This window comes from Acanthopagrus latus, chromosome 7 (genome assembly GCF_904848185.1).
Source record: "Acanthopagrus latus isolate v.2019 chromosome 7, fAcaLat1.1, whole genome shotgun sequence".
NCBI classification, from domain to species: domain Eukaryota; kingdom Metazoa; phylum Chordata; class Actinopteri; order Spariformes; family Sparidae; genus Acanthopagrus; species Acanthopagrus latus.
The window spans coordinates 25,409,898-25,436,004 of NC_051045.1; the positions used below are offsets into that span (position 1 = coordinate 25,409,898).

General features: G+C 40.9%; 1 protein-coding gene across 2 annotated transcripts in view; it reads right to left on the reverse strand.

Moving 5' to 3' along the window:
* Positions 1 to 26,107, reverse strand: part of LOC119023523 (copine-9-like) — an 88,397-nt gene that overhangs the window by 21,044 nt on the left and 41,246 nt on the right. Inside the window, exons 8-15 of one of the 2 annotated variants that reach the window (XM_037105535.1) lie at positions 13,003 to 13,066; positions 11,370 to 11,473; positions 8,135 to 8,239; positions 5,486 to 5,527; positions 5,077 to 5,152; positions 2,971 to 3,024; positions 2,654 to 2,715; positions 2,205 to 2,251 (exon numbers count right to left, since the gene is read on the reverse strand). In XM_037105535.1, coding sequence (XP_036961430.1) covers positions 2,205 to 2,251; positions 2,654 to 2,715; positions 2,971 to 3,024; positions 5,077 to 5,152; positions 5,486 to 5,527; positions 8,135 to 8,239; positions 11,370 to 11,473; positions 13,003 to 13,066 — 554 coding nt within the window. Of the gene's footprint in view, positions 1 to 2,204; positions 2,252 to 2,653; positions 2,716 to 2,970; positions 3,025 to 3,725; positions 4,578 to 5,076; positions 5,153 to 5,485; positions 5,528 to 8,134; positions 8,240 to 11,369; positions 11,474 to 13,002; positions 13,067 to 26,107 lie in introns of those variants that run through there. The other variant, XM_037105536.1, reaches the window with a different exon arrangement.

A 26,107-nucleotide genomic window follows, 5' to 3' on the forward strand; every position in this document is an offset into this window, starting at 1 on the left:
TCAAACTGTAGTCTTCTGCCTGTGTGACTGCCTGCATAACTGAAAATACTGAACTCAAGTGTCATTTTGAATAGTTTCAGCTGAGGAAAAATTTGTTAAGTTACAAGACAACAACAAGTGATAAAATTGGAGGGCACGTTTATAAAGTGGGGTGAAGGTGCAAAACACACTGACTTGGAAGTCTCTTGAGCACCAAAAACTGGTTAAGCCTCTTAAAGGAGCTGTATGAGAGAATTTTGGTTTTGATGTTGTGTCGGCGATATGAACACCAACACCACCACCGTGCGCTCCCAGGAAGACACCATGTTTTGCAGCGATAGAAAAAACAGTAAGACAAGATTTAACATTGACGTTGCCGTTCACTGCTGGAGACGGCTCTTGCCAGTTAAAGAGATTAAGTTTGATGCTGACCATACAACGCGTCTCTAGGCTGGTAAATAAGCAGCTGTTAATGCCAACGACTGTGTATTTCCGTGTGTCTCACAATCGGGGTAGGCACCCCAACTCTCTGTTTTTTATCTGCCCCCATTTGATCTGAGCATGAAGTTGTGAGATGAACAGTTGCCACATATAGCACCTTTCAAAGTCCAATTTGTAAGAATTCCCAAACTCACCAAATTCTGATGCCTTGAAATGGTTGCAGAATGGAGCTGTAATCAGTGTCAGCAATACGTCATGTATTTTTTAAAACACAACTGATTTGCACCAACAGCTAAACTACACTAAATCCTATTTTTCTTTGGATGCTGTGTAAAACAAAAAAAACCTAACAAAAAAAAGAATGTGACGTGAAGTGAATGTGACGATTGCTTGCCTTTTTTTCAGTACAATTACTCTACAAAGAATACATTTAATGTGGATTGAGAAGATATGACTGACACTATTTTAATGACAACTGCATTAAGAACAACAAGGAGCGAACTTGTTGTTTGCCTTCCTGTTTTATTATATCATCATATCATATTTTTATACTATATTGATTTTTTGATCCAGTGTGGTTTTCCCTGTACCGGCTGCACCCAGAGGAGAAGCTCTGCTGTGCACAGGGTGTCTTCTGTTTATTACAATATATCTAAGGTTTTACCTCAACATACACACATTATTTTTGAGAAAATAATGTGTATATATCCATATGTGATGCCTGTGACATGTTACAAACAAGCGGGGACAAGTGCAACAAAAGACTGTGAAAGGTGAACAAGTTCATTGGTAAAATATGATAGTATCATGATGGTATGACAGCATCCTTGAAAGGCTCAGTCATTCATAAGCAAGGAGGGTGTGAGGTTCACCACTTTGGGAAACACGTGATTGTATGAAATATATCAACACATGGGCTCAGGAGCGCGTTGTAAAACGTTTATTGGAAAACACAGTTGGTTTGCAAATTTTATTTATTTATTTATTTTTTCCATTCACACAGCATTCCAACGATTTTGGATTGGGTTGGTGCTGTCATCTGCATAAAGTGTCTCAAACTGTTTCTGGTCTTTGGAAAAAATAAAACATGAATTGGCCCAATAAGTTACCCTGTGGTACACCGCACTGTGGACGTCTCTGGAACTGACACTATATAAAAAACACCTATCACAAATACCTATTAAACCAGGTCAGAACAGTTAGCTTGCCAGGTCAAATACAGTATTTGATTTTACATTCAGTTTAAAGGGATGATGTACAGAAAACAATTAACATCAGATAAATCCCAGATTAAGTGACTAGTTTACATCAGCAGTGTTAAAGGGTACACAAAATCATCAATTTAACTGTTCAAAAAGGAATAGTACAGCATTTTGAGAAACACAGGCTTATTCGCTTTCTCAAAACTACCACACAGTCAACAACGCCTCCAAATCTTACTAATTAAGACACTGATTCTTGTTTGCCTAATCAGTATGCAAACTGAAAAACAACAGAGGCACTTCATTAATAATGAATAATGGAGCATTATTCCAAAATGTCAAGGTATTCCTTTAGCGTTAGTTATGGAAGACAGCTGATTCATCGCTGGCAATTCATACGGCCATTCTGCAAGCTGTGAGCTTGTTGTTTATGTGTTCATGAGATCGCATCTGGTATATGTATTTTTTTGATGTAATGGAAGGGAGCCAGTGTAGTCTTATAACATACACATGCACACCACAATAAATGGTGATACATCCAAGACAAGGCATGTATCTAAAATATACCAACAAGTGACCTACCATTGGATGCGGTGAAGTCTATAGCCACTGTGAAGTTCAGTTGTGTTCTGTTGCAAAGAACATGACAATCAAAGAGAGGAAAACAACAAAGACCATAACACGTCTTAAATCGCCAACACACATACACACCAGCACACTGAACAAGTTCGGTTGCTAATTAGTACGGTGGGACAATATTCCCTTCACCATCTTGAACGTTTAATTAGGTAAAGAAATGGAACCAGAAATTAAAAGTGAATGAACTGAATAAATTAGGTGTTTGCAATGAGATCATTTACCAATGCAAATACAGACTCTGTGATCCTCACAAAAGCTTTTGGGAAAATCAACCTGGTATCTTCAGATAGCTCCAAACACACACACACACACACACAAACACAAACACAAATAACCAAAGTGGCCGCTATTGGTGCTCACTGTGAGAGCAGGCCAATTATTATTCCACTCACCCTCCTCGGATGAAATCCACAAAGGTATACTCGGACTCCACTTTGAAGGACAGCAGAGTTACCTGGCAAACACACACACACACACACACACACACACACACACACACACACACACACACACACATACAGAGTGATAAACAGGAAAGGGACCGGGGCCAGGTAGACAGGAAAGAAAAAGACAAACAGGTGGCCAGACAGCAAATGGAGTCCAGGAGAATGAAACAGATGTAAGAGGTGGTGATACCTATTCAAATATGTTAGATAACATAAAATACCATCATAGATGAAAATGATATGGGAGAGGTAAGCGGACTTACAGTGCCAGAATTGATGTATTTCTTCTTTTTGCCTTTCTTCTTGGGATTTAAAACCTGCCAGCAATAGGGGAAAAAAGTATGTTAGTGGTGGAGAGGGTACTTGTAAAAAGCACTCATACCCCCGAATGATGGTTAATAATGAAGATGAATAATTCATCAGATCCCTGGTAATACTGGAGGCTCATGAATTGAAACTGATATTAGGTTTAACTGTGTCTATATAGAGACGATAGAAGATAAAATTGGATTCTGAGAGGTAAAGAGATTAAACCATCCATCCGTCCATCCATCCATCCATCCATCCATCCATACATTCAGGTAATAAAAACAGTTGGTAATATCCCATCAATTCTGACAGCCACATAGCCAGTTAGTTGGCTGGGTGGCTGATGTTGTAATAATGTTCTAATAATGGAAATCTAGACTAACTAGCTTGTTGTCAGATGTATATATATATATATATATATATATATATATATATATATATATATATATATATATATATATATATATATATATATATATATATATATATATATATATATATATTTGACACCCAAATACATAAATGATGACATGATAAATGATAAAGCTGATTTTATATATATATATATATATATATATATATATATATATATGTTTTAGGGGTGTTAATTGTGATTAATTATTTACAGTCATAATTACCACGTTATGTTTTTTAATTGCGTTAATCTAATTTTTTATCTCTAACTTTGCTGTTTTTGTATGCAAGTTACCTTTTTAGAAAATCCGTTTTTATGCATTGGGCTTCTTGTGCTTGAGTTGTTGGGGGTGGAAAACCATGGTCAGTCACACCCTGAAGTGGACATTGATTGGCTGTCATTGTGTTTGGGATGCTTTAGCATAAGCTGATAAGCTCCCATTGTAGTTGGGAGGGCAAGGTGAGGAGCGGAGAGGAGACGTGGAAATGGAGGAGCACGTGAGAGTTGTCGGTCCAATGAATGGGAAATTTCCATTTCACAAACGCCCCGACGGCACCATTGATAAATGTAGAGTGATATGCCTTCTTTGTAAGAAGGAGATTGCTTACCACTGAAGCAGCTCAAGTTTATTTGCCTACCACTATCAATGCAAAGCACCCAGTTGCGAATGCAGCCACAGCTAACATTAGCAGCGAAAACATTAGTGATTTAATGTTTTAGCTGTTTTAACTTGACATTTCCTTAGGATAAATTTCCTGTACCTCTCAAGGATAGGATAGGCTAGGACAACATCAGGGCTTGGTCTAAAATACCAGCTTTGGTCACCACAAAAACAGCAAGAGATGGTCCGACTTCCTTTGAGAGATGGTCAGTTCTGGTTGCCACAAAAATTGCTGGAAATGTATGCAGGTTTCGTTAAAAAACAAAACAAAACAAAACAAAACAAAAAAACACCAGGTTCTGTCCTCACAAAAAAAAAAAAAAAAAAAAAAAAAAACGGCTGAAGAAGGTCCAACTTCCAGTGAGAAATAGTTGGCTTTGGTCGCCACAGTAATGGCTGATTTGGCGGAGTTGTGTCTCCTTATAACACCACCACCCTCCAAGTAAACAAATACCCATATAATGTAAACGATATGATATGCAGCGTTTGGTACAACCTCCAGTGTATCTGTGGTTTGCATGAATATCAACTGCTAACATTGCATCCTAGTGACTGGGCCACCATTCTACAGATTGGCCTCATTTTAGTCTTCCGTCAGAACAGGAAGAATAGTTTAAAAAATCACAAAAAAACTGAGGAACACAGAACACGGGACCTTTGATATTTGTGAGTATATTTATCCATCTGTGTATCGTTTCGTGCCATCCGCTCCTCTGAGGGCCAGGGGAAAGAATTGACAGATGTTTTCAGCCTTTTTTACTTCCAGTGCAGCCATTTTTATCACCCACTGTATCACCTGTATTTTATAACTTCACTCTCCAAAAGGTTGTGTAAGCCAGGCTTACTGCAGGGCTTGAAGAGTTATCGTTTTGAGAGCCAGCCAGCTGAAGTGAAAATATCAAAATCACCTAAATTGGAGTTACAAGGTCTCTGTAAAAACAAAAGCGGTAAGAAGCAACAAACCACCCCCATGTCATGTCTCACCTCATAGACATTGAACTGGTTCTGCCCCCGAGACAGCTCTCTGTAGCTGGTGGTGAACTCGCCAATGAAGTCATGGCTGCAGACAAACAACACCCACACACACACACACACACACACACACACACACACACACACACACACACACACACACACACACAGGCAAGCTTCAACACAAACGTTATAATCTGATATAAACAGTAATGTCTTTGTCTCTATCCACATCTCCTTCTCCGTCTTCGCGCCTGTCAATCTCCCACTTTCTGCCTGATCTCTCTCCTTGCTGCATAATTAGTTGTTTTGTAGCACACCAAAACAGAATGTACACACACATTTCATTTTCTTCTGGCATTTGAGCGACATCACTGTGAATTACAAGGCTGTAGTGAGCGGTTATCCACGGTGATTTTACCTTCCATCTCGATCCCAGTCATAGACATCTACCTTCACAGTCCTGGAAAAAGACACAGAGAAAATTTCCGTCTTAGGATCTGTTCTTACCAAGATCATTTCCTGTCAATGAAAGGAGAACCTAAAGCTCTGGCTGATAAAAAAATATGTATTTTCAATCATTCTCACTGGGAATAGAGCAATTACACATTCACTGATTCAATAGTGGCAATGCTGAAGTGGATTATTAGCTCAGCAGGTACAGGTCATTATGTGAACCCAAGGCCTGTCTGTGCTCAGAGTAGTTTCCAGCAAATGTACTGCATTAACTCCACAGAAAATGGGAAGGAAATGAATAAAGCTTTTAAGTTTGCATGCAGCGCTATGAATATACATGTGAAGAGCCAGATATGCTGTTTATGTTAATGTTGCTGGGCCACTGAAATGACTGAAAATGATAAGATTAATATCAACATAGACAAATCTTGGTTTAATACATATACTGAGCTTGAAGAAAGGTGCAGAATAAAATTAATGAATTTCCTTAAAACCATTATTATGATTTAGATTTAATAGTTATATAATGTTAGTTGGTCTGTGTAAAAATTCTTACAATTGGTCCAAGCCTTCTCTAAGTTTGTACGCTGAGTTTCATCAGCGTCGAGAGTCTTGGTAAACTGCAAGAAACGTGGAAATGGCTGAGTTCTAGCCTAGCCCAGCATGCTTTACTGCACTTCTGTTAGCTAGCCAGCTCGATAACAATGTTAACGTGAGCGCATACTCATCAGCTAGCGTGACATTGGCATCAGAAATGTTAGCTTTGGTGATATTAGCCTAAGCTAGCTAGCATTAGCAATGTTAGCTTCAACAAACTGGCAACCGTTTGAGGGTGCAGATTTTTCAAACTGCAGAAATGTTGTGACAAAATTGCAAAGGTAGGAGGAGATGGAATACCTCATTTGGTAGCTGAATGATTTCAATTAAACCTTTTAGTAATTAGCAATGCTAGTTGGGATTTATCTAATTCTACAGGAAGACCTGTTCATCCTGAGGGATGTGAGTAATTGCTTTGAGAGGCACTGAGGGAGACTCTCCAAAGCTCTGCAGTAACTTGCATTATGTGTCTCTTTCATTAATGTTACAAACAAATAAATAAATACTACTTATCACAAAACCACTTAAAATGGTAGAGAAGGTCTTCAATTAAATTGGATATTTAACCAATCATTGCTAATGAGAATGCAACAAGTCGCGGAGGAAATGTTACATTACTGCTACTACTGACATCACACGTACCTATTCCCAGACTCTTGGATCTTACCAGCAACTGCCTGCTACAATTGCTGCCCATAACGATACATATCTCATCATATCAATATATAACCCCCACTCATGTTTTTTGTGTTCCTGTGTATTTGAACATTACTATGCACTTCACTGAATGAAGAATACACTTTTGGTTAACTGTTTTTAGTTATTTTAGTATAATATAATATAATATAATATAATATAATATGTATCAATGCAATGTATCGAATACAGCTGCAAACTAGCTAACAGTGACCATACTGACAATGTGTGTGTGTGTGTGTGTGTGTGTTTGTATTTAGCCCATTTCTAAGCTAACGTTATCTGCTGTTGCTCTCTATTAGCGGAGAAGAGAGAGGCACTGAGACGAGGCATTCGAGAATGGCCATAAACTCACGTCCTTTGGACTGTCACGGAAAATCAGACCTGAGTCTTTCACAAAGAATTCCACAGTTCAGCAGCATTAGACTGCTGAAACAAATCATCCACAGGCTTGTATGGGCAACGAGAGAGACGGGGAAGGTCTCATTTTTTCACGCCGAGTTACAATCTGCTCACATATGGCCAATAAAAAAGTGATTAATACATGGAAATTACTACAACTTGTTCCATAGAGCCATTTTATAACATGCTGGAGATAGGGTAAAAGTATGTTAATGACATTTAGTTACACTGAACATACCCCTCCACTTCCCATTCCTGAAAATGTATGAAAAAAATATGGCAATGATAGCCTTATGTAACACATGCAACCCTTTGGGGGTGTATTATCACATGATTATTACTTTTATTAGGGAATGAGTATGTAAGTAAGTTCAATATCCAGATAAACTTTTAAGCGGTGATAAGTCAAAAAAATCCTAAAACATATCACGAGGATAAGTAGAGGGTAATAGTTCCTATTTTTTGCTAAAGTGTGCACTTGTGTATGCGCACGGTATGCAGTGAGTGCCTGGCAGCAAGTGGCTATCAGAGCCGCTCAGCACAGACCAGCCTGACTTTGAATGCAGAGTAGGGAGCTGTGTGGAAGCTGAGTCAGTCTCAATAACACCAGTGCTGGTCCCTGGGACACCACGACCGACTGCTGGCATTATTCTGACCGCCCCGCTAACAGGAGATGGCAGCCGCATCAGGGCCTGTCTGAGCCTTCCGTGTTTCGCGTCTTCATTTTAATCGGAGAAAATGCTGAGTGCTTTATCAAGGACACACGGTATGTCATGTGGAAAGCGACGAAAGCCAGGTGGCTCACTCACATCTATTCTGCTCACACGTGATTCTTCAGGGTCCAAACAGTAATTACATACATCACAGTGACCCTGCGTCCGCTCTCCGCAGAACAGAGTCGTGCAAAATGTTTTCTGACCTGTCATAGTCGCCGTTGCAGAGAGCTCTAACAGGGATGGTGAAGGGCTGCCACACGGGGTTCAGTGTGTTCTTGATCACCTCTGTCTTGTGGCAGATGGTGAACCTGCCAGCAGAATGACAGACGTGAGGCCACTGAAAGGCAGAGCACATTTTTACTGCTCACATTGTACCTGTGAAGATAATCCCACATCACTTCTCTGCACCTTCCTCTGCATTGCTACGAAACGCTATGCAGGTCGTTGTGTCTTTTATTTAAGCTCTTCATCTGTTTCTGTCTGGGGGACACGATAGAATTGCAGGTTGACTTTTATTGTGCAGCATGTGGAAGGAGGTAATCATTTTATACATTCGGATAAACCTGTTATCTGAATGTGTGGGTGCTGTTATGTGATTTAGAGTTAAGTTGTACAAAAAAAAAAGTTGATTTGAACAGGAAACTGGTGGAAACCAGATGATTTTTCTTCTTTTTCCTATGTTGTCCTCACTGCCAGGATGTTCACGAAACACTTTCCTTTTCCTCAGTCGGAGATAAGTGCTGGTGATGGCTTGTAGAAGCCGCCATCCTCTGTGGTACACTCTCATTTCAATCGAAGGGGGATTCCGGTATTTTTAAACCTGGGCCCTATATTGACATATTCTGGTGTGTAAATTATTCATACTTACCAAATGTTTCGGAATCGGTCCAGCAGATTGCCTCAGCTGGCAGCTGAGACATGGGTGCACTGGCTGCAACTTAATCCTTTGGAGCAGCTATGACTGTCAGAGTTACATCCACTGAAAGTGCTTGTTTTTTGTCACTGTCAGGCTGAGGTTGTTATTCTGAGTCTGAAAACATTGCGGGAAACAATTCCCACAGCAAAAAAATCCTGTGTTATCAGAAACAAAAATCTCATTCAAGGAGACGTCTCGCTCTGAAATCTCCAGAGGTGAGTTGTAACAGTTGTTGATTCATCTAGACCGTCAAAATCGGTTGAATAATTAGTCATGACTTAAGTTTATTCTTGCTGGCAGTTCCTCTAAGCGAGCCCCTAACTCCTTTCTCCAACTCCAGCTATTCCTGCAACAGTGACACTGCTACTTGATTGAGATCTGTGTTTCTGGTTACAAAAACTACATATGATTACGATAGTATTCTATCATCAACGGACTCATTAATTTAATGTCGTCAGACAACCTCAGCCTGTCAGTGGCAAGAGATAAGCACTTTTAGTTTGCAAAAGTACTGCTCTGATTCCAAAACTTTTGGAAAGTATGAATCATTAACATACCAACACATAAACATACAGGGCCCCAGTTTAAAGTATCCTTTCAAACCTTATATATTAAAATTGTTCATAAACTTTTGCATTTTGGCATGAAGTTTTCATGTATGAATTAAACTGTTGGACTGGCAAACTGCTTTGAATCCATAAACCCTACTTTTAAAGGTTTAAAGGTCCCATATTATGCTGTTTTTCATCAATTTCACACAGCTATCAGAGGTCCAACATCACTGTATTTCAAATGAATGGCCCCAAACCCATCTGTGGTCCTAAATTTCAGCTAACAGTTGCTCAAGTGAGCTCTACTGAGAGCAGACTGTTTCTGTGCCTGCACCTTTGAATGCCAATGAACTCCATCTGTCAAAACCTGCCTTGCCTGCTACTCGTCCCTCTCAGGGAGACAGTGCCTCTTAAGCTAGCGGTAGCATGCGCTAATGTTATGGTGGACATATATAAATGTATCACTATGGCTCGCCAAGATGCTGTTGTTCAACCATACCAGTTTGACCCAGAATCAATCGAGGCACAGTCAGCTTTGTATTGACCCTCGTTACTGAAGCAGTCCGATGTGAAGTGATTAGCACACATCGACAAACTTACACAAACTGCAGCCGGCACGTTGTCGTTAAAAATGAAACACAGCCACTGTCTCCTCTGTTGTCCTGTAGCTGGGACAGAATATAGGCACTGATGTTGATTTTTACAACCAACAACAGAGGAATTTGCGTGTCTAGCGCTGAGCGACGACATTGCGAAAAAACTGCTAGCTTACCACTGGACACACCGAACTTCACCTCGGGGATGAGCGCACACAGATCACCACACAGAGGAGGCCAGCCTATGAACATTTCTCCTTTTGTCTCGTAATGACAGGACCTGAATCTGAACAGCCTATAGGAGCGCCGTTTTACCAGTGGGTGGGCTGCAGAGACCATGCAAGACTCCTTTGATTTCTAATTGTGGGAGCTGGCGAGCTCAGGGAGGACCAGTTTATATATGTAGAGTCCAGACAAAACATGTTTTTCATAACATGGGACCTTTAAGGTTTTATGGTGTTTTTTATGCATAGTACAGTATGTAGGCAGATAGGGGACTTTATTCAAAATGACGATGGAAACTTAAACATTATAATGTAATCCGTCAACAGCATTACAATTTTCCACATTAACAGTGAAATTGCAGTAATACAATTTGCAATTTCATTTCCACATATTCATGCGGGTGTCATATTAAAATGAAAATAGAAATGCTATTTGACCTAATTAATTTTCAACGACTTCATCTGCGATCTTTTTGGAAATTAACACACTGCCTGAAAAATATACTGATACATTTAACTGGCCTATTAGAATGTAATGTTCAGCTACTATGTGCATTGTGTTATTTCTGTATATTGTATCTGGAGGTTGACAGAAATTCCTCCATTACTTTCTGTTGCCATTCATACACTTCATAGGTTTAATTATACATTAAAATGCCCAAATATAACTTAGTGTTTATAACATAATAATTCAACCTCGTAACTAATTAATCAAATAAGCATTTTTGTTCAAATGGTCCAAAACCGCGTGGATACAAAAGATAAGTGGAAATAAGTACTGGAAATAGAACAGGGGGGTTTGACGAGTTGGAATCACTTTCAGCCATATTGCATTACATTATCCTGTTTAAAACTGGAGGCTGAGCGTACAAAGGGAGGAGGCTTAGGGTGGAAATTAAGTCGGTTTGAGCTGTTTACTGAAAAAAAAATGTGAAACCTCTCGGGGCCATTTCCCGTGCATTCTTCACTGTCAGGTGAAATATCACCTGCAGAACATCGAATCTGTTCTCAACTGAATAATTCATTCAAATGTGTTTACATCCCTTCCAGCAGTCCACATATTGGGATTTTCTCCTGGGCATGACAGTGGGTGGCAGAAGGTTAAAGACATACAGTGGGTGAACGAGTCCGTCTTGCGTGCGCCAACTCACGTTCCGTCCTCATTACTCCGATAGAAAACCAAGAAGGGGTCCGACTTGCCAAAAAAGTCTTTCTTGTCAAGCTTGTTGGCACACAACTGCATGGTAGCGATATCCTGAGAGAGAGGACAAGCAGTTTTAGTTGAACGTCGATATATATTCGTTCAGACGCAGTTTCATTTCTAGGGCAGCAAACTGTTATCTTCGGGAACTAATTTCTCGTCGATGAAGGCGCAGGCTTGTTTGAGAATAACAATCTTACAACTGCAAGTCCCTCAGTGTTGAAACTCATGCATAATGGCAATGCAAATGTGGATCAGAATCCCAAACGTCGGCAGTCGGAACGGCTTCATAACGGATGCACACACCGATTACAGTGATTGCAATCTAGCGTTCCATTTAAATTACATACTTCATAATTGGGAGAAACTGATTTTTATTATGGGGCTGTCGGTAATGTAGTCAGAGAGGCAGAGGGAATGGCTTCATACATATGAATGAATGGTGACAGCAGTAAATAAGAAGCAGTGTAATTTCTGCCTCTATGTTGAGATGCCTGGGAGAAGAGAATGGATGAACTGGTAGATGGACAGAGAGACAGATGGATGGATGGAAGGGTGATATCTATCTATCTATCTATCTATCTATCTATCTATCTATCTATCTATCTATCTATCTATCTATCTATCTATCGAGTAGAAAAATAACAGTTCCTCATTAACTGCTGTCACCATTCATTCATATGTATGAAGCCACTGCCTCTGTTTCTCATACTATATTACAGTCAAAGATAGATAGATAGATAGATAGATAGATAGATAGATAGATAGATAGATAGATAGATAGATAGATAGATAGATAGATAGATAGATAGATAGATAGATCTTAATGAGGCCTTTAGTCATTGCCTCTAGTCGGAAGGCATCATGGGAAGCCTAAGCTTGTTATTGACAGATAGGGGTTGTCAGTCCAGGGTATACACACACACACACACCCACACACCCACACTCACACACACACACACACACACACACACACACACACACACACACACACACACAGACACTTATCAAAATGAAGAGCATTTGGTACTTGTCAGGAGCAAAACCTCCCAGAGAAACGATGGTAAACACAACCAAGATAAGCCTGTTCACATAATGGTCTCAGCAGACACACACACACCCACACACCCACACACACTCACATGCACACATGCACACATACATGCGGGCCCAAGGAAATGCTGTCAGTATCTGACTGCCTGGTTAGTATTAATATATTACTGTGGCAGGGGAATGGCACAATTGGAAGAGAAACATCACTTAGTTCATAGCAGGACACCATCTTGACAGTTCATTTTAAACACATTCAGACACTGTGGGGAGTTCCGGATAACACAGCATCAGTTGTTAATTCACACTGAGCAGTGAGAAAATAAACTTGTCATTTAAAGATTAAACTTGTTGACTTTTGTTACATTTTATGATCTCCTTTTGTCCCATTATTACATGCTGTAGTGTGTCTGTGTATGCCTGTGTGTAGGTGCGATTGTGCACGCGGGGGAGAGGATTGCAAGTGATCACAGCAACAGCATCAGGACAAACAAAAGATGCAGACAATATGAAAATATTCTGGCAACACTGACCCTGCAGTTACTGAGCTCCTCTGCAGTGAAGATAATGACTCCACACTTCTTCCCAGGGATCCCACTGAGAGCGAAAGGCGAGAGAGTGAGAGACAGAAACAGCGACAGAGAGGGAGGGTAATTGTAGCATGACATAAATAATACAATTGCCAAGCAGATGTCATTTACAGTCATTGTGACAGGTGACGGATCATATTTGCAGGAAAAAGCTCACATTCGCAGTCCTGCACTGACTGTCAAGTAACATTTCTAAAAAAAGAAAATGGGTGCTTTTCCCAACACGGTTATATCCATTTTATTCTAATCATTTATTCACTATCCTTTTTTCAAGTGTTCACATTTGATAAAAAAAAAAAAAAAAAAAAAAAAGAGGAAAAGCCAAAACAAACAACTTATGACATTTTAGATTCCTTTTGAGTGTCACAACCCCCACAAAATGAATTGTTTCACTAGCCATTCGGTCCAGTAACATTTGGAAAGTCTAGAAGAGCCGCGCGATTAAATGATTTTCTCCTCCTTCAAGTTAGGCGGGTGTTAAACAGGAATTTAGCCGGCTCGGTCGGCAGAAATCTCTTGAGCGCGAATCTCGGCTGGAGCATAGCCGGATGTTGAGCATGTTTGGTTGCTCCTAATGTTAGCTAGTGCTTAGCTGACAATTGTTAAAGAGCCACAGTAACTTTTACAGACCAAAATGTCATTTAGTTGTCCTTTCCAAACTGCTAACAGGTTGTTTGGCCTCTTCTCTGTCTTTGCTGGCTGTTTTTTTTTTTTTTATTTTGGTACTCTACAGCCACCTACTGTGAATCCATGGGAAAAGATATTTTCTCTGAACCTATTTTGACATTTCACAGCAGAAAATGAGCAGGTGTAAATAATTAAGTGAATGATGGTTGACGTTTATTTAGCTGCTTCGGGGTCGTGTTATTGCTAACTAGTGCAAGTTCTGAATCCAAATTTAGTGCAATTTGGAGTGAAATTTGAGAAAAATCTGCAAAAAAAACAAACAAAAAAAAAAAAAACTACCATTATTAATTGAATATTAGGAGTTTGTTAGTAAAAGAGCTCCAAACAGGTGAAAATCACGTGGAAATGACATTCATGTTTGTTTCGTGTATTAATTTGTGTGATTTTCAAACTTAAAGAAACTGCTTTAAATATGACTAGACCTCATACAATTTAGTAAACAGTTATACAGTTATATTTTTCAATCAATTGGACAAATGACACACACACACACACACACAAAACAGAAATTTGCCCAGGCGTATGCCTTGTAGTATTCATCCCTTCCATCACACCCTCAGTCTTTCCTTTCCCACAAGGTCAGAGCTTGTAAACGTTCTATTCTTTCCTTTTGTCTCCCATTTAAACTCAGATTAAATTTCTCATTATGAGAGTAACTGACTGCAGTGAAGGGACAATTACTGAACCGTCACAAAAGAGCGAAAAACGGAACAAAAACAAAGTAGAAGAGGAGAGTCTATAGAGTAGACTCGGAGAACAGAACAGGAGGGATAGATTGGGAGTGAAGGAAGAAAAATGAGAAGTAAATGTGTGACAGGCGGGCCACAAAAGGGCCAAGCTTGGCTGCCGCTTCATTATACTTTCCTGAATTACAATTATTATAAGAAGAAATGACGTGAGGATGAAAGAATCTTGTCGAAAGAAAGAGAATGTTAAGTAAGATTAGGAAAGACAGCCTTATACCTAATTGATGTTGGCATGAAGCCAACAGTCTGTCACATTTTAATTAAACGTTTTCTTAGTCACAATGATATCAATATGTTTATATATAAATATCAACCTGGCTTGAAACTTCAAACAGTTTTCTTATATCCAACACAATTTGTATGCAAGGGAAGGATTGCCCCAGGACTTGTGACTCAGACTGGGCAACCAAACACACCTGGAGATACACCAGCATGCATACAAAGCACGTCACACCTGAGGAGAATTAAGTTGTAAACTGTGATTGATTAAGTTAACCAATTTGAGAATTTTTGAAACCCTTCATTGTTGTATGATGATAACAATAATATATATACATATATGTTTTGTGAATTAATCCTATAATTAATTTTATTAGATGTCTGCAGGGACAGCAAAATCTGAGAATGAATTAAGGAAACTGGTGTGATTGTGATTTTGGGCTATGTAAGTAAAATGTGTTTTATCAATTATGGTTTGTGAACAGAGAAACACTTTTTTGGGGGGGGGGTCACTGGCAATTGACCAATTCAGTCGTTTAGGTATGAAGACAACTCTAATTAACAACATCTTATTTCATGATTTCCTACCTTAACTGAATCCTCTTGTAAGGTCTGAACTAATCACACAGACTAGCTGTTATTACTGACTAAAGAACCAGGCTCTTTGGGATGGCAAAGGCAAAGCAACTCAATCAAAGACACATGCACACCCACTGTGCGTGCTGTTGCTCGCTAGCTTTTAGCTCATTTACAGTAAGGTATTCTGGCCGATTGGGCGAATAAAAACACAAATGAAACAGCGTTATTTGCATGAGTCTGGTGATTAGACTGACGCGAGTAACGCAGTGCAATATTTTCTTCTCTCTCTGTATCAACAATGCTAGCTTGCTAGTCTTAGCTAGTTAGCCTTTCAGCTTGATGGTCATGTTTCAGTAACCAGGCTTCATTCACCTTGCTCACCCACTCTCCAACTCTTTGCTTATTTTTCAGGTTGTGGCCAAAAGCACCTACAGGTTCACTACTCCCTGCTCCCTACCTAGGGAGTCAGATGCCGAGGACAAGTGAGCTCATCTGTCAAATAAAAAATCACTTGTAACACCACTCGGGTCATTTTTCTTTCATCCCAATAGCAATGCATGATGGTATATAATGCTTGGTTAGTGACCAAGTGATCGGTTGCACAGTACTTTTGTGCGATAGGGTATAATAGTTCCCACTCACTATTTGGATGGCACTATGAAATGGTAAACTATGCATGTTTGCTTTCTATCCAGTGGTTTCAATGTGCATCAATAAACTTAAGTTTAAGAAGGAAAAAAGTCTACAACTGATTTTGAAAAGTATATAGAGAGACATCCGTTGTCTGCACAGCTGACAGCTAAGTCAAATTGTAAGGCACTGCTATAATGTGTTTGGACCTTGCCTTCAAAATCCTCAGTCTTCTTATACACACCAAATACACAATTATTAGCAATGAGTTTACAACAACTATAATAAAATGGTGCAGAAGATGCCATCCCACTGTTCATTTGTGATTCACTTCAGCTTGATTTAAATAACGTCATGAGCCTGAAACTTAGATTGCCTTCTGCAGTTTTCATTACAAGTAATTATTCTCTTTAGAGCTGCCTTTTCGGTGCCTTTTTGGGAGTAATCGTGGCACAGCGGTGTCCAAATCCAACTTTTTTGGAAACAAAAGGGCCTGAGGCGAAGCCAGGGAGACAGAGCTTCTGTTCACTAACTATTTCAGCTCTGTCCCAGTTGAGTGTGACGATAAAGCAGACTGCAGAATAACAGCCCCATCTAATGACCACTGACACAGACGTATTGAGCACTGATACAAAAGACAGAGAACAAAGGGCAAGACGACTCGCAGAGGGTGAGAAAGAAGTGGCCATGTAGAGAAAATTGATTTGAGGGCAAACAGGGAAGAGGGACAAGAAAAGATGAAAATAAAGGTGATCAGCGTCCGTCGGCACACATTCTTCCATGACGTAGTTTCGAAGCCGATGGATTCTCTCGCTCCTGCTGTCGGCCAGCTGTGGCAAGCAGCTACAGCAAGAGAATTATTTATGAGTTGATCTACACAGCGCGTCCAACTGCTCAGCCTCCAGCCTGCCCATCGGAAACAAGAACTGCCTGGGCTCTGGAGTGTCTGTCCGAGCCTTGACTACTCACTGAATACAGAATAATAATGACACGCTGTTCCTGCGCTGCACATGACGAGCATTTAGCCCGGTCTGTTTCTCGACATGAGTTGCGTTTAAGGCCGCTGAGACTTGTTAGAGCGCCGTTTTTTGTTTTTTTTTAAAGATGTGTTTATATCGCTGTAAGCTTAAAATTGTATAATGCAAAGGGAAAAAAAAAAGTTTATGTGCATTGGAATTGGAATTTCAAGAACTCTTTCACGGCATACCATCGCAAGATACCATACAAGTGAGGCAGCTGTGAGCCATTTCATCAGCTGTAAACAGCTCACGGGAGATGGAGCAGGCCCGGCTGCCATCTGCTATTAATGAAGCGACATGAAGTACAGTCTCTTGACAGAACACTGGTTAACCTTGGGGTCATAGCTGTCATTTGAAAAGTTCACAGAGTGCCATGCAGAAGCGTAGTGGCCTGCTTGCTCACTTCTTTTTTTTTCCCCTTTTTCCACCCAATAATTTGTCTGGCTGGCAGGCATTGTCTAACAGCTCGGTGTGCAAAGTTTTTCAGTCTGACCAAACAATGCAGAATATGATTTCGCTGATCAGCCCGCCGCTCGCCGGACACTGTTTTCCCAGCTTGTTTGCGGACGCAGGTGTCGCAACATTAACAGTCTCCTGACCAAGTTAGAGAACAGCTCCTTGCTCTGCGCAGAGAGTTCACCGAAAACATCTCGTTAAACCTGTACTCTGCAATGACGCTGCACTTATCAAAGATCAGTGTCCTTCCTCATTGTTATGTACTAATTGCTGACTTGTTGACTGTTTGTTTGTGTCGGACACACCTGTATTAGTTTTGAGGTATGGTTGGAGTGTACGCATAATCTATACAGACACATGTACTTCAGCCTCAAATCAACAACACGCTATCTGAAACCTAGTTTGCTGTGACTATGCAAATGTGTGACATGGTGATGTCACAAAGTCACAGAATTTAGGGCGAGACTACTGAAGAGGTGTTACAGGAGCAGTGTTTACTGTGGGAGAGAGGAACTTCTGTTGGTGAAGACTTTGTTTTGTTTTAACTTTCAAGATCTTTTACATGCGCAAGAACATCTATATAGTAAAACACTGAAGGAAAGGGAAAAGACAAAAAAGAATAGTAGGTCTCCTATCATGATAGCTGTTAAAACAATTAGATAATTAGGTTATATTTCTATCCATCTCCTCATATCTCTGCACATGCTTCTCACACAACCAAAGCTGCGTTCACAAAGGCTTTTAGAACAACTTTAGATCAGGGAAAACACTACCTCAGAGAAGAAACACATAGTAGACTTTGGCCCAGATGAATTGCAGAAATGGATGGATGGTTGCATTCACTGCAACAACCAGTCCTACTAATGAAGCAATAGCACACTATCATCCAGGAAGGTCAGCTCACCCCTGAGCTCTTATTTCACTTTTAAATCAGTTTATATCCTCCCCATGTTTCTCATGTACCCACTAAACATTTTATTCAGTCGGTGTAATTGCCTCTGTCTCTGTAATTATTCCCACAGCAGTTAACCTGTCTTTTTGTTGCCCTGTTTCTTTCCAAGGCCAACCTTAATCCATTTAAGAACTCCCTGTCAGAAAGTATAAACGCCTCATCCTCATTATAGTACTGTTATCTTTATACTGGAACGCTCCCCCTCGACCACACCATCACCTGTCCGAAATCTTAATGGTTCCCGTATGGAATCTCCTTGTAAACAAACATGTTTGCCTATCAAACAGCAATGTTCTTTTTAAATATTTCAAATCCTGCATTGTTTACATCATCTTTTGAAACAGCATCCAGCATTCAGGGCCATATGTTACCCTCTGTGACCAACGTCAGAAGCATGTTTGAGATGTGTCGAGGGGCATTTTAAATTGGACTTGGATTACACAGGAAAAACTTTGGTAAACCTCGGTCAACTGATCTCTACAGGGAACACTTTCGATTGTAAAACTGAAATCAGCGTTGGTGACATTAGACCAGAAACCATGTGATGGACTGTGTGGGTTCCCTGGCATTTCTCTGTGAGCACAGCTGGTGTGCGCACACACACACACACACACACACACACACAAAAACACAGCAGACATGTAGGTATTCACAACAAAGGACGCTGTGGTGACCTAGCAGCTTATACCGAGTGATGCATAATGGGTTGGCTCTATATTAAACGTTGCGAGGTTAGTTTATACAAGTCTGTTTATAGTGTCAGCTCTAGCTGCTTTAACGTTGAAGGGGTAACATTTTTAACGAGTGAAACAATAGACAGTGTCTCTTGATGTTTTGCCAAAACAGATGGAGGACTAAGGGATCTGTACAGGTGCCAAGAATCACCACCATCACAGATGATAACCTCATAAAGACCTGAACATGAAAAATGCAATAGAGACAGGGTTAGAAGAGAACTATTCTTTTCTAAGTGTATGATACTGACAAGCTGCACAAATGTGGGATTCATTTTGTGCTCAAGTATTTTAGGTTTCATTTTTTACAAAAGAGAAGGTTTAATGGATTAAGGGAGTATGGTTTGCTTGAACTGCTTAGTGTCACTTGAAAAGGTGCACAACAGGGCTAGTCTGAGGAACAATGTACGATGAATCCACTTCCACTAGGTTGTCCTCTCATGCTCTTCTCGCTTCTGGGGTTCCCCAGGGGTCTTTTCAGTGTCCCCTCTTTTTTTCCTATTGGCATGCTACCCCAGGAGGCAATCATGTTCTCTATCGTCATTGTTACAGGGTTGACACATGATTATATGTCCCGTTCAAAGGTGGTTTGGGAGTTAAGAATTGGCTGTAGAGAGATTTCCCGCCATTGAATCACTCCATATTGGGAATCATTTTAATTACTCGTTCTGGCCCTTAAGCAATGGCAGCATTTATAATCTCTCCTCTAGACTCGGGGCTGTTTCTAATGAGGCCTGCAACCTAGGTGTTATTTTTGACTCAGAGTTGGCTTTTGATGCTGGGGTGCAGTCCTGGTTTGTCTGACTGAGGCATTTAACCAAGATCAGGTCAATCCTTTCCTCTACAGATCTACAAAAGGTCATCCATGCTTTTATCTCCTCCAGATTTGACTTTTACAGTAGCGAAACATCTAAAGGCTACAACCTGCAGCCAGGCTTTTACCACATGACAAGACGAGCCACATCACACCAGTTTTTTTATTTCTTGCACAGAAATATTACCCGCCAGTACACACAAACCTCTCCCAAATGATAACGTTCCAGGAGATATCCCACCATGAAAAAACAACAGATTTAGACACATTAATAATGCCCCCTAAGCACAAGACACTCCATAAATCCAAACATATCAAAAACTACATCTGCTCCCCCTGATATGTATCTTGCATTTTAAAGAAGACTGACAAGCTCTCCGTGGGAAAGCTGTCATCACTCACTCCTAATCATCCCATCTGAAACCTGCCTCAGATACTTTGTTGTTTCAACAAGTGGTGTTGCTAACAGATTAGAGTTGTTGTCTGCGTCCATGACTGTTACAGAACAACAATGTCGCATTATTTGCCAAGATGCTCAAAGCTGGCAAGCATGAAACTAGCTCCAGGCTAATTTCCGCCTGCTCAAACAGAGCCAATTGCCAACATATCTTTGGTTTGCAAGACAAAGTAACAACTGATTGTTGCCAGTTGGAAGATAAACCATTGTAAATCACTGTTGATTCATCTGTTGTGCATCAGAGGCTGATTTCTTCAAACAAGAAGAACAAAGATTGATTTCCCATTGTACAGATAGTTCTCACAGATTTACAGACATCTCTGGTGAAGGTATTTGCTGAGACCGAGCTCAAACATTCTATGGAAGTCTAGCAATTCAACACGGCCAAGGTTAATATACTTTTTTAATCAGATGCTGTATGCCACAGGGGCAAAAATTAAATGTCACATATTTGATTTGGGGGCTGATGAGGTTTAACATTCCCCACAGAAGAGGAGCAGCAGCAGCAGAAGTGTTTTGTCTTCGTGCCTGTCATGGCAGAACAGGCCAGATGAGACCTGAACCGCCACACCAGATGGCAGGTGACTGCTCTGTAGGACGCGGACCGCAGGGGACAGACAATGACGACGATGATGTGTATTTGTGAGGGAGAGAGAGGTAAATAATAAGAAAAGGAGAGAATTGTCAAAGTTGTTTTATTGTAAGATTGGAATTCTAATTCAGAAAGTAAACTTTAGGCTACTCTGAAGTCAAAACATAATATCACGAACTGTCAAATGTCACCTATTTTCTGGGTGTCTGGAAAACCTAATGTCAACTGTAGGTGATTAAATCATCTAACTGTGCTATGGATTGGTAATTTATGTCATTCCTGAGCTGTAAAGGTCAGTACAATTATTGAAGGTAGACTCCTGAAATGACACAAAACATGCCAATTTTTGAAGGAGCTATATGTAAGAATTAGAGATCAAAATATTTAAATAGGCACTACAGTGATCAAGTTGGAAGTGTTCATGTCATGTCAGACACGTCTATGTAGGGACTAGTCTATTCTGCCCACAGTCCAACACGAGAGGATGAAGAAGTAGCACCTCGAGGGCAAGAAACCTTGTTCATCTGCAAAGAAAGAAGTGACAGAAACAGGTGCAGGGACAATAGTTAGCCTAGCAGTGGCGTTTCCACTGATGGAACTAGGCTTGCATGTAGCTCCTATAACAATTTTGTCCCAAGAGTTCAAAGGTAAGGATGACAAAACCTCACCAGCTGAAGCTGTCATATCAGGCTACTAGTCGTGTGGTTGTAAAACTGATGGCACAACAAGAATGAGCAATGTAATCAGCATGTTACTAATGAACTTAGATCAGTGTCTCTAACAAAGCCACTGTGGCCAGATAAGTTAAAGATGTGTTTACAGAATTAGGGAATGACGAGTCCCATTAATACAATGTGTTTTTTTGTTTTGTTTTTAACATAGTTTTTGGGACATTTGTAACCTAAATATTAATAATGTCACTTAAAGGTTAACTTCACCAATTTTACATAATAAAGAGTACCATTTAATCCACCCCTCTAGGACATGTGACACTATGTCAGGGGGAAAGGGATCCCTAAGACTTGACATGCTTGGGGTAAAATAAAAATGTTTCTTATGTTACTTTAGTTAGGAACGTACCTATGATATGTAGGTCACTAGTCGGTTAAGATAACTCACTGTTGATCTGGACACTGACCTCAGTCTCTTGGGTGCTCTGCGCCACTGTTGACCTATATGGTCATTTTTCTGACAAGAAGGGGTTCATTTGACCCAGATAACTTTGTCTGACGAGATTCTGGTTTGTCAGGTAGTAACATGAGCTTCAGCTTATTAGCTCCTTCCAGTGGGCCTGCTTTTTACCCTGTCACAGATAATGAAGGAGTCCTGGGAATTTTCTACTTCAGTTGTAAATGTATTTGGTAGACCTGGAATATCTTTGCTATCTCTGCTACAGTGTTCTCTGTGGGATTCTGTAGGCACTGCTGCAAGACTGTCTAGTGCAGAGGTTGCTGTTAAAAACAACCTCCTCCCTGAACTCTGAGGAGTTTTCACATCCTCTGTAGAAATCCAAGCACATTCAGTGTGGGTCTGACAGGTGGAGTACCTTGTCGCCCCTACTGACAAACCGAGGTCTGATTCTGAAACAGGGGGGTTTTGTTTGACTATGACCTCTGGTGTTAGTATGAACAAAGTATTGTCAGACAGCGTCTGAACTTAAGTGTTTAATTGTTCTGAGGAGCCGAACTCGGCATACAAGGCATACAAGCCAGCTGCCCAGGGGGATCATTTAATGAGGATAACCACACACACAATAAGCTGATCTGCAGGAACGTCTCCCGACCCTGAGGAAGTTATAGCAGGTCAGGTGATTAAAAAGTAGATAGCTCTGTTATACAATGAAACGGACATCTTTACTTGGGAATTAACTTGTAACTTAAAAGTAACTTGGGAAATGTTTGGTCATGGTTAAATACAACAGAAGTCAGACTGTCTTTCTGTATTTTTGTGTCAAATTCACGTTGTCCAGAAGAAGCCCATTATGTCAGAAAAATGCATTGGGGTTTTTTGCTTCTAATATCTTATTGCATTTGGATGCACTGGAAAGAAGAAAGTCAGGTCAGGTTTGTTGTGATGGTGATAACAGAAAATGCATATTTGCTGTCAACAAATAAGTAACAAACAAGCCTGTTAACGTTGTGAAAAAGTAGCCGTTTGGTTTGGTTTGGGCGGCAAAACATGGAGTTGTTATAACTAAGGTTCAGGAACTTGATCGCGTCACTCCTCCTTGCTGATCTGCCACCCAGGCCCAGCCAATCCAACCACCTGCATCTCATCAAGCTAAACCCCAAAGTCTCATCCAACCACATGTGCCTCATTAACTCAACCACCTATTCGCTCTGTTTCAGTCACCTGTGAAATCTATATAGGCAAGCCTAACCAGTTCTCTTCCGTTCATCTCAAGTTTTTATAACCCGCCGCCCCCAGATCCTCTCCTTCTCCTCCTCTTTTAACATCAACATCCCATCCCACCCAGAACAGGAACCGAGGCCATTCCAGCACAGGAACCACTGGGAGGATGATGAAGCCACGCCGACCAACACGATTGCCCCCCACGAGACATACCCCCATTCTGAGTCTCAACATCCCCGATTGCTAGACGGTCCAACCAATCCGCACATCGCTCGAGCCCCCCTCTTCATCCACCAACCGTGAAACCCATTCTTTTCATCCACCAGCCTCGATCCCTCCTTTCCCATCCTCTCCAAAATCTTCTACCAATTTAAATAAACTAGCCTAATGTTAAAATGTGGCGTGGTCTTGTTAGTGAACACTTGGTTAATCTGAGGAGAAGATCATACTTTGGGTTAAATTAAGGAGGTCAGTTTAGTTATGTAAGTGACTTTGTGATACCACAGTGCGTGTTCTCAGAACAACGTGCCTTTCAGAGCACTGGGTGTTTCGAAATAAAGGGCTGTAGGACAAATAGGCTTTAGTTCCATTGGGACGTTTTTTTTTGTTTTTTTTTTGTTTTTTTTACTATTGTTGTTCCAGAATAATGAGCCATGAGAACAATGGCGTGGCACCTGTAAGACAACATCTGCAGATCTGCCTCCTCCACCACCGGCAGCTCAGTTATGTGACATAACACTGCCTGCAATATGTCGGTGTTCACTACCTTTAAGAAAATATGTCTCAGCTCTGTGACTTACTATGTACCTTTCTGCCAAAAGTTTGTGGTACAATGTGTGTGTGTGTGTGTGTGTGTGTGTGTGTGTTGGTCTTTGTCCATGTGACATCAGCCACAGAGCAGAAGACATCCCACCAACTGGCCTCAATTACACACCCTGCCCTGTGACACCCTGCACCAGCAGTCTGAGCGATGTCTTGCAGCAGAATCCGGACAGGTATAATCTCATGACACATGCTGTTTTTCCGTAATACGCCCTGCAACATAACCATCCCCGCGGACAGCTTGTTTAGTCCTCTGTCCACCTCATCAATCTACATCTGGGCGCCTGGCAGCGTGTGGGATTCTTAATAGATCAGCCTCATTTTTTCACATTACCTTTACAAATGGACGATTCGTCTGGGTTTTTCTTGCTTGTCAACCGCAAGTGGAGATGATGTGGTGGAGTTAAAAAAGTTTCAGCTCATGCTCAGTACTCCTCTGCTTCCTATTTAGCCGAATTCCTGCATTACACACATGTATGTCTGTGCGTAGCCGACCGAAGGTTATGCCTCTCTACACAAACATCAGCTCCAGGGTAAAAATACCTCTAGTACGTGGTCATACTGTATGGGTGTCCGTATAATGTATCCCGCCAAGCTCCCAATTTATTTTTTCAAAAGGGTGCTTTTTGGATCATTGTTACCGCCTCGGCTAATAGCCCCCCTCGGTTACCATAGCAACACACAGGTAAGTGGAAAGGAGTGCTTAGTTCGCCACGCAGCATGGAGCCCGTTTCTAAAACTGTTGACCTATAAAAACATACACCCACCGACATGTGGAGGCTACCACCAGCATATATGTTTGGAGTCTTTGTGTGTGTGTGTGCGCGTGTGTGTGTATATATATGTATGTATGTGTGTGTGTGTGTGTTTGATGACAGCCAATGCAGAAAAAAAATAATCAATAACACAAGTTTGCCTTTGTCCAAGCATTTATATATGTGCGATTGTGTGTGTGTGTGTGTGTGTGTGTGTGTGTGTGTGTGTGTGTGTGTGTAGTCTCTCACAGCCTGCACCACAAGTGTAGAGATTCTTCTAAATGACAGCACATATAGAGAGGAGTGTGCAGTTTGGAAAGTAAACACGTATCTGTCTCTTTCCGCCTCAGTAACATCTATCTTCCTTGTTCAAGCGCACCAGCTTCCTCACCCAACTTCATCATCCTCTCCTCTCCCGGATCCCTTGCACTGTCTCTGTCTCTTTCAACATAGTCCGTCCCTCTCCCTTCCGTCAAATTACTTCCCCTTACCTCGTCGACTGAGTTGTCTGTCACCCTTTCACTTTCTATCTCTCCTTTACCTCCCTTTATTCCTCCCCTCCTCTTTTGTTCCCCCCCCCCGGGCTTTGCCGTGTCTGATCTATCAGGAGCTCCAGACAGCTGTCTATTCCCTGCAGGCAGCCATCAGAGACACTGACCATATGGGAGGAATAGCGATCGCTCTCAGTTGGTCTCATATTGTTCCCTTTTTTTTTCATTTTTAGCCCCCATTCCACGAAAGCACTCCTGGTATATGCATTCACTCTGGTCGCTTTCATTTCGCTTCGCTTCAAATCTTTCAGGCCGTCAAGAGCCAAACCGCCGGGCTTGTGGCGGAGAGGGGAGAAGTGTGGAGTGGACGCAGGTATTTTTTGCGACAAAGCCGCGGACACAACACGTTGAGGCATCATTAGGGAATACTGTGACAGCTTAGCACCTCGGCTGTAATCATATTTTGAAATGAAAACATTTATCTTTAAAGGGAATCGAGGCCACCAGGTATTTTTGGCGCAGGTATTTTAGGATTTTTTTGTATCCATGGCAGAGAAACATGGGGGAAGAAAAAGTTGTTTGGATGAGGAGAAAATAAAATGTCAGCTTCAATTGGATTTTTTTTTTTTTTTGCTGTCATTGTACATGTCAGCACAGTAGGACACTGGTACACAAGGGGCAATATGTAAGATATGAGCAGAATTCAAGTTTTAAACAAAAAGTGAACTAACATCACCAACACA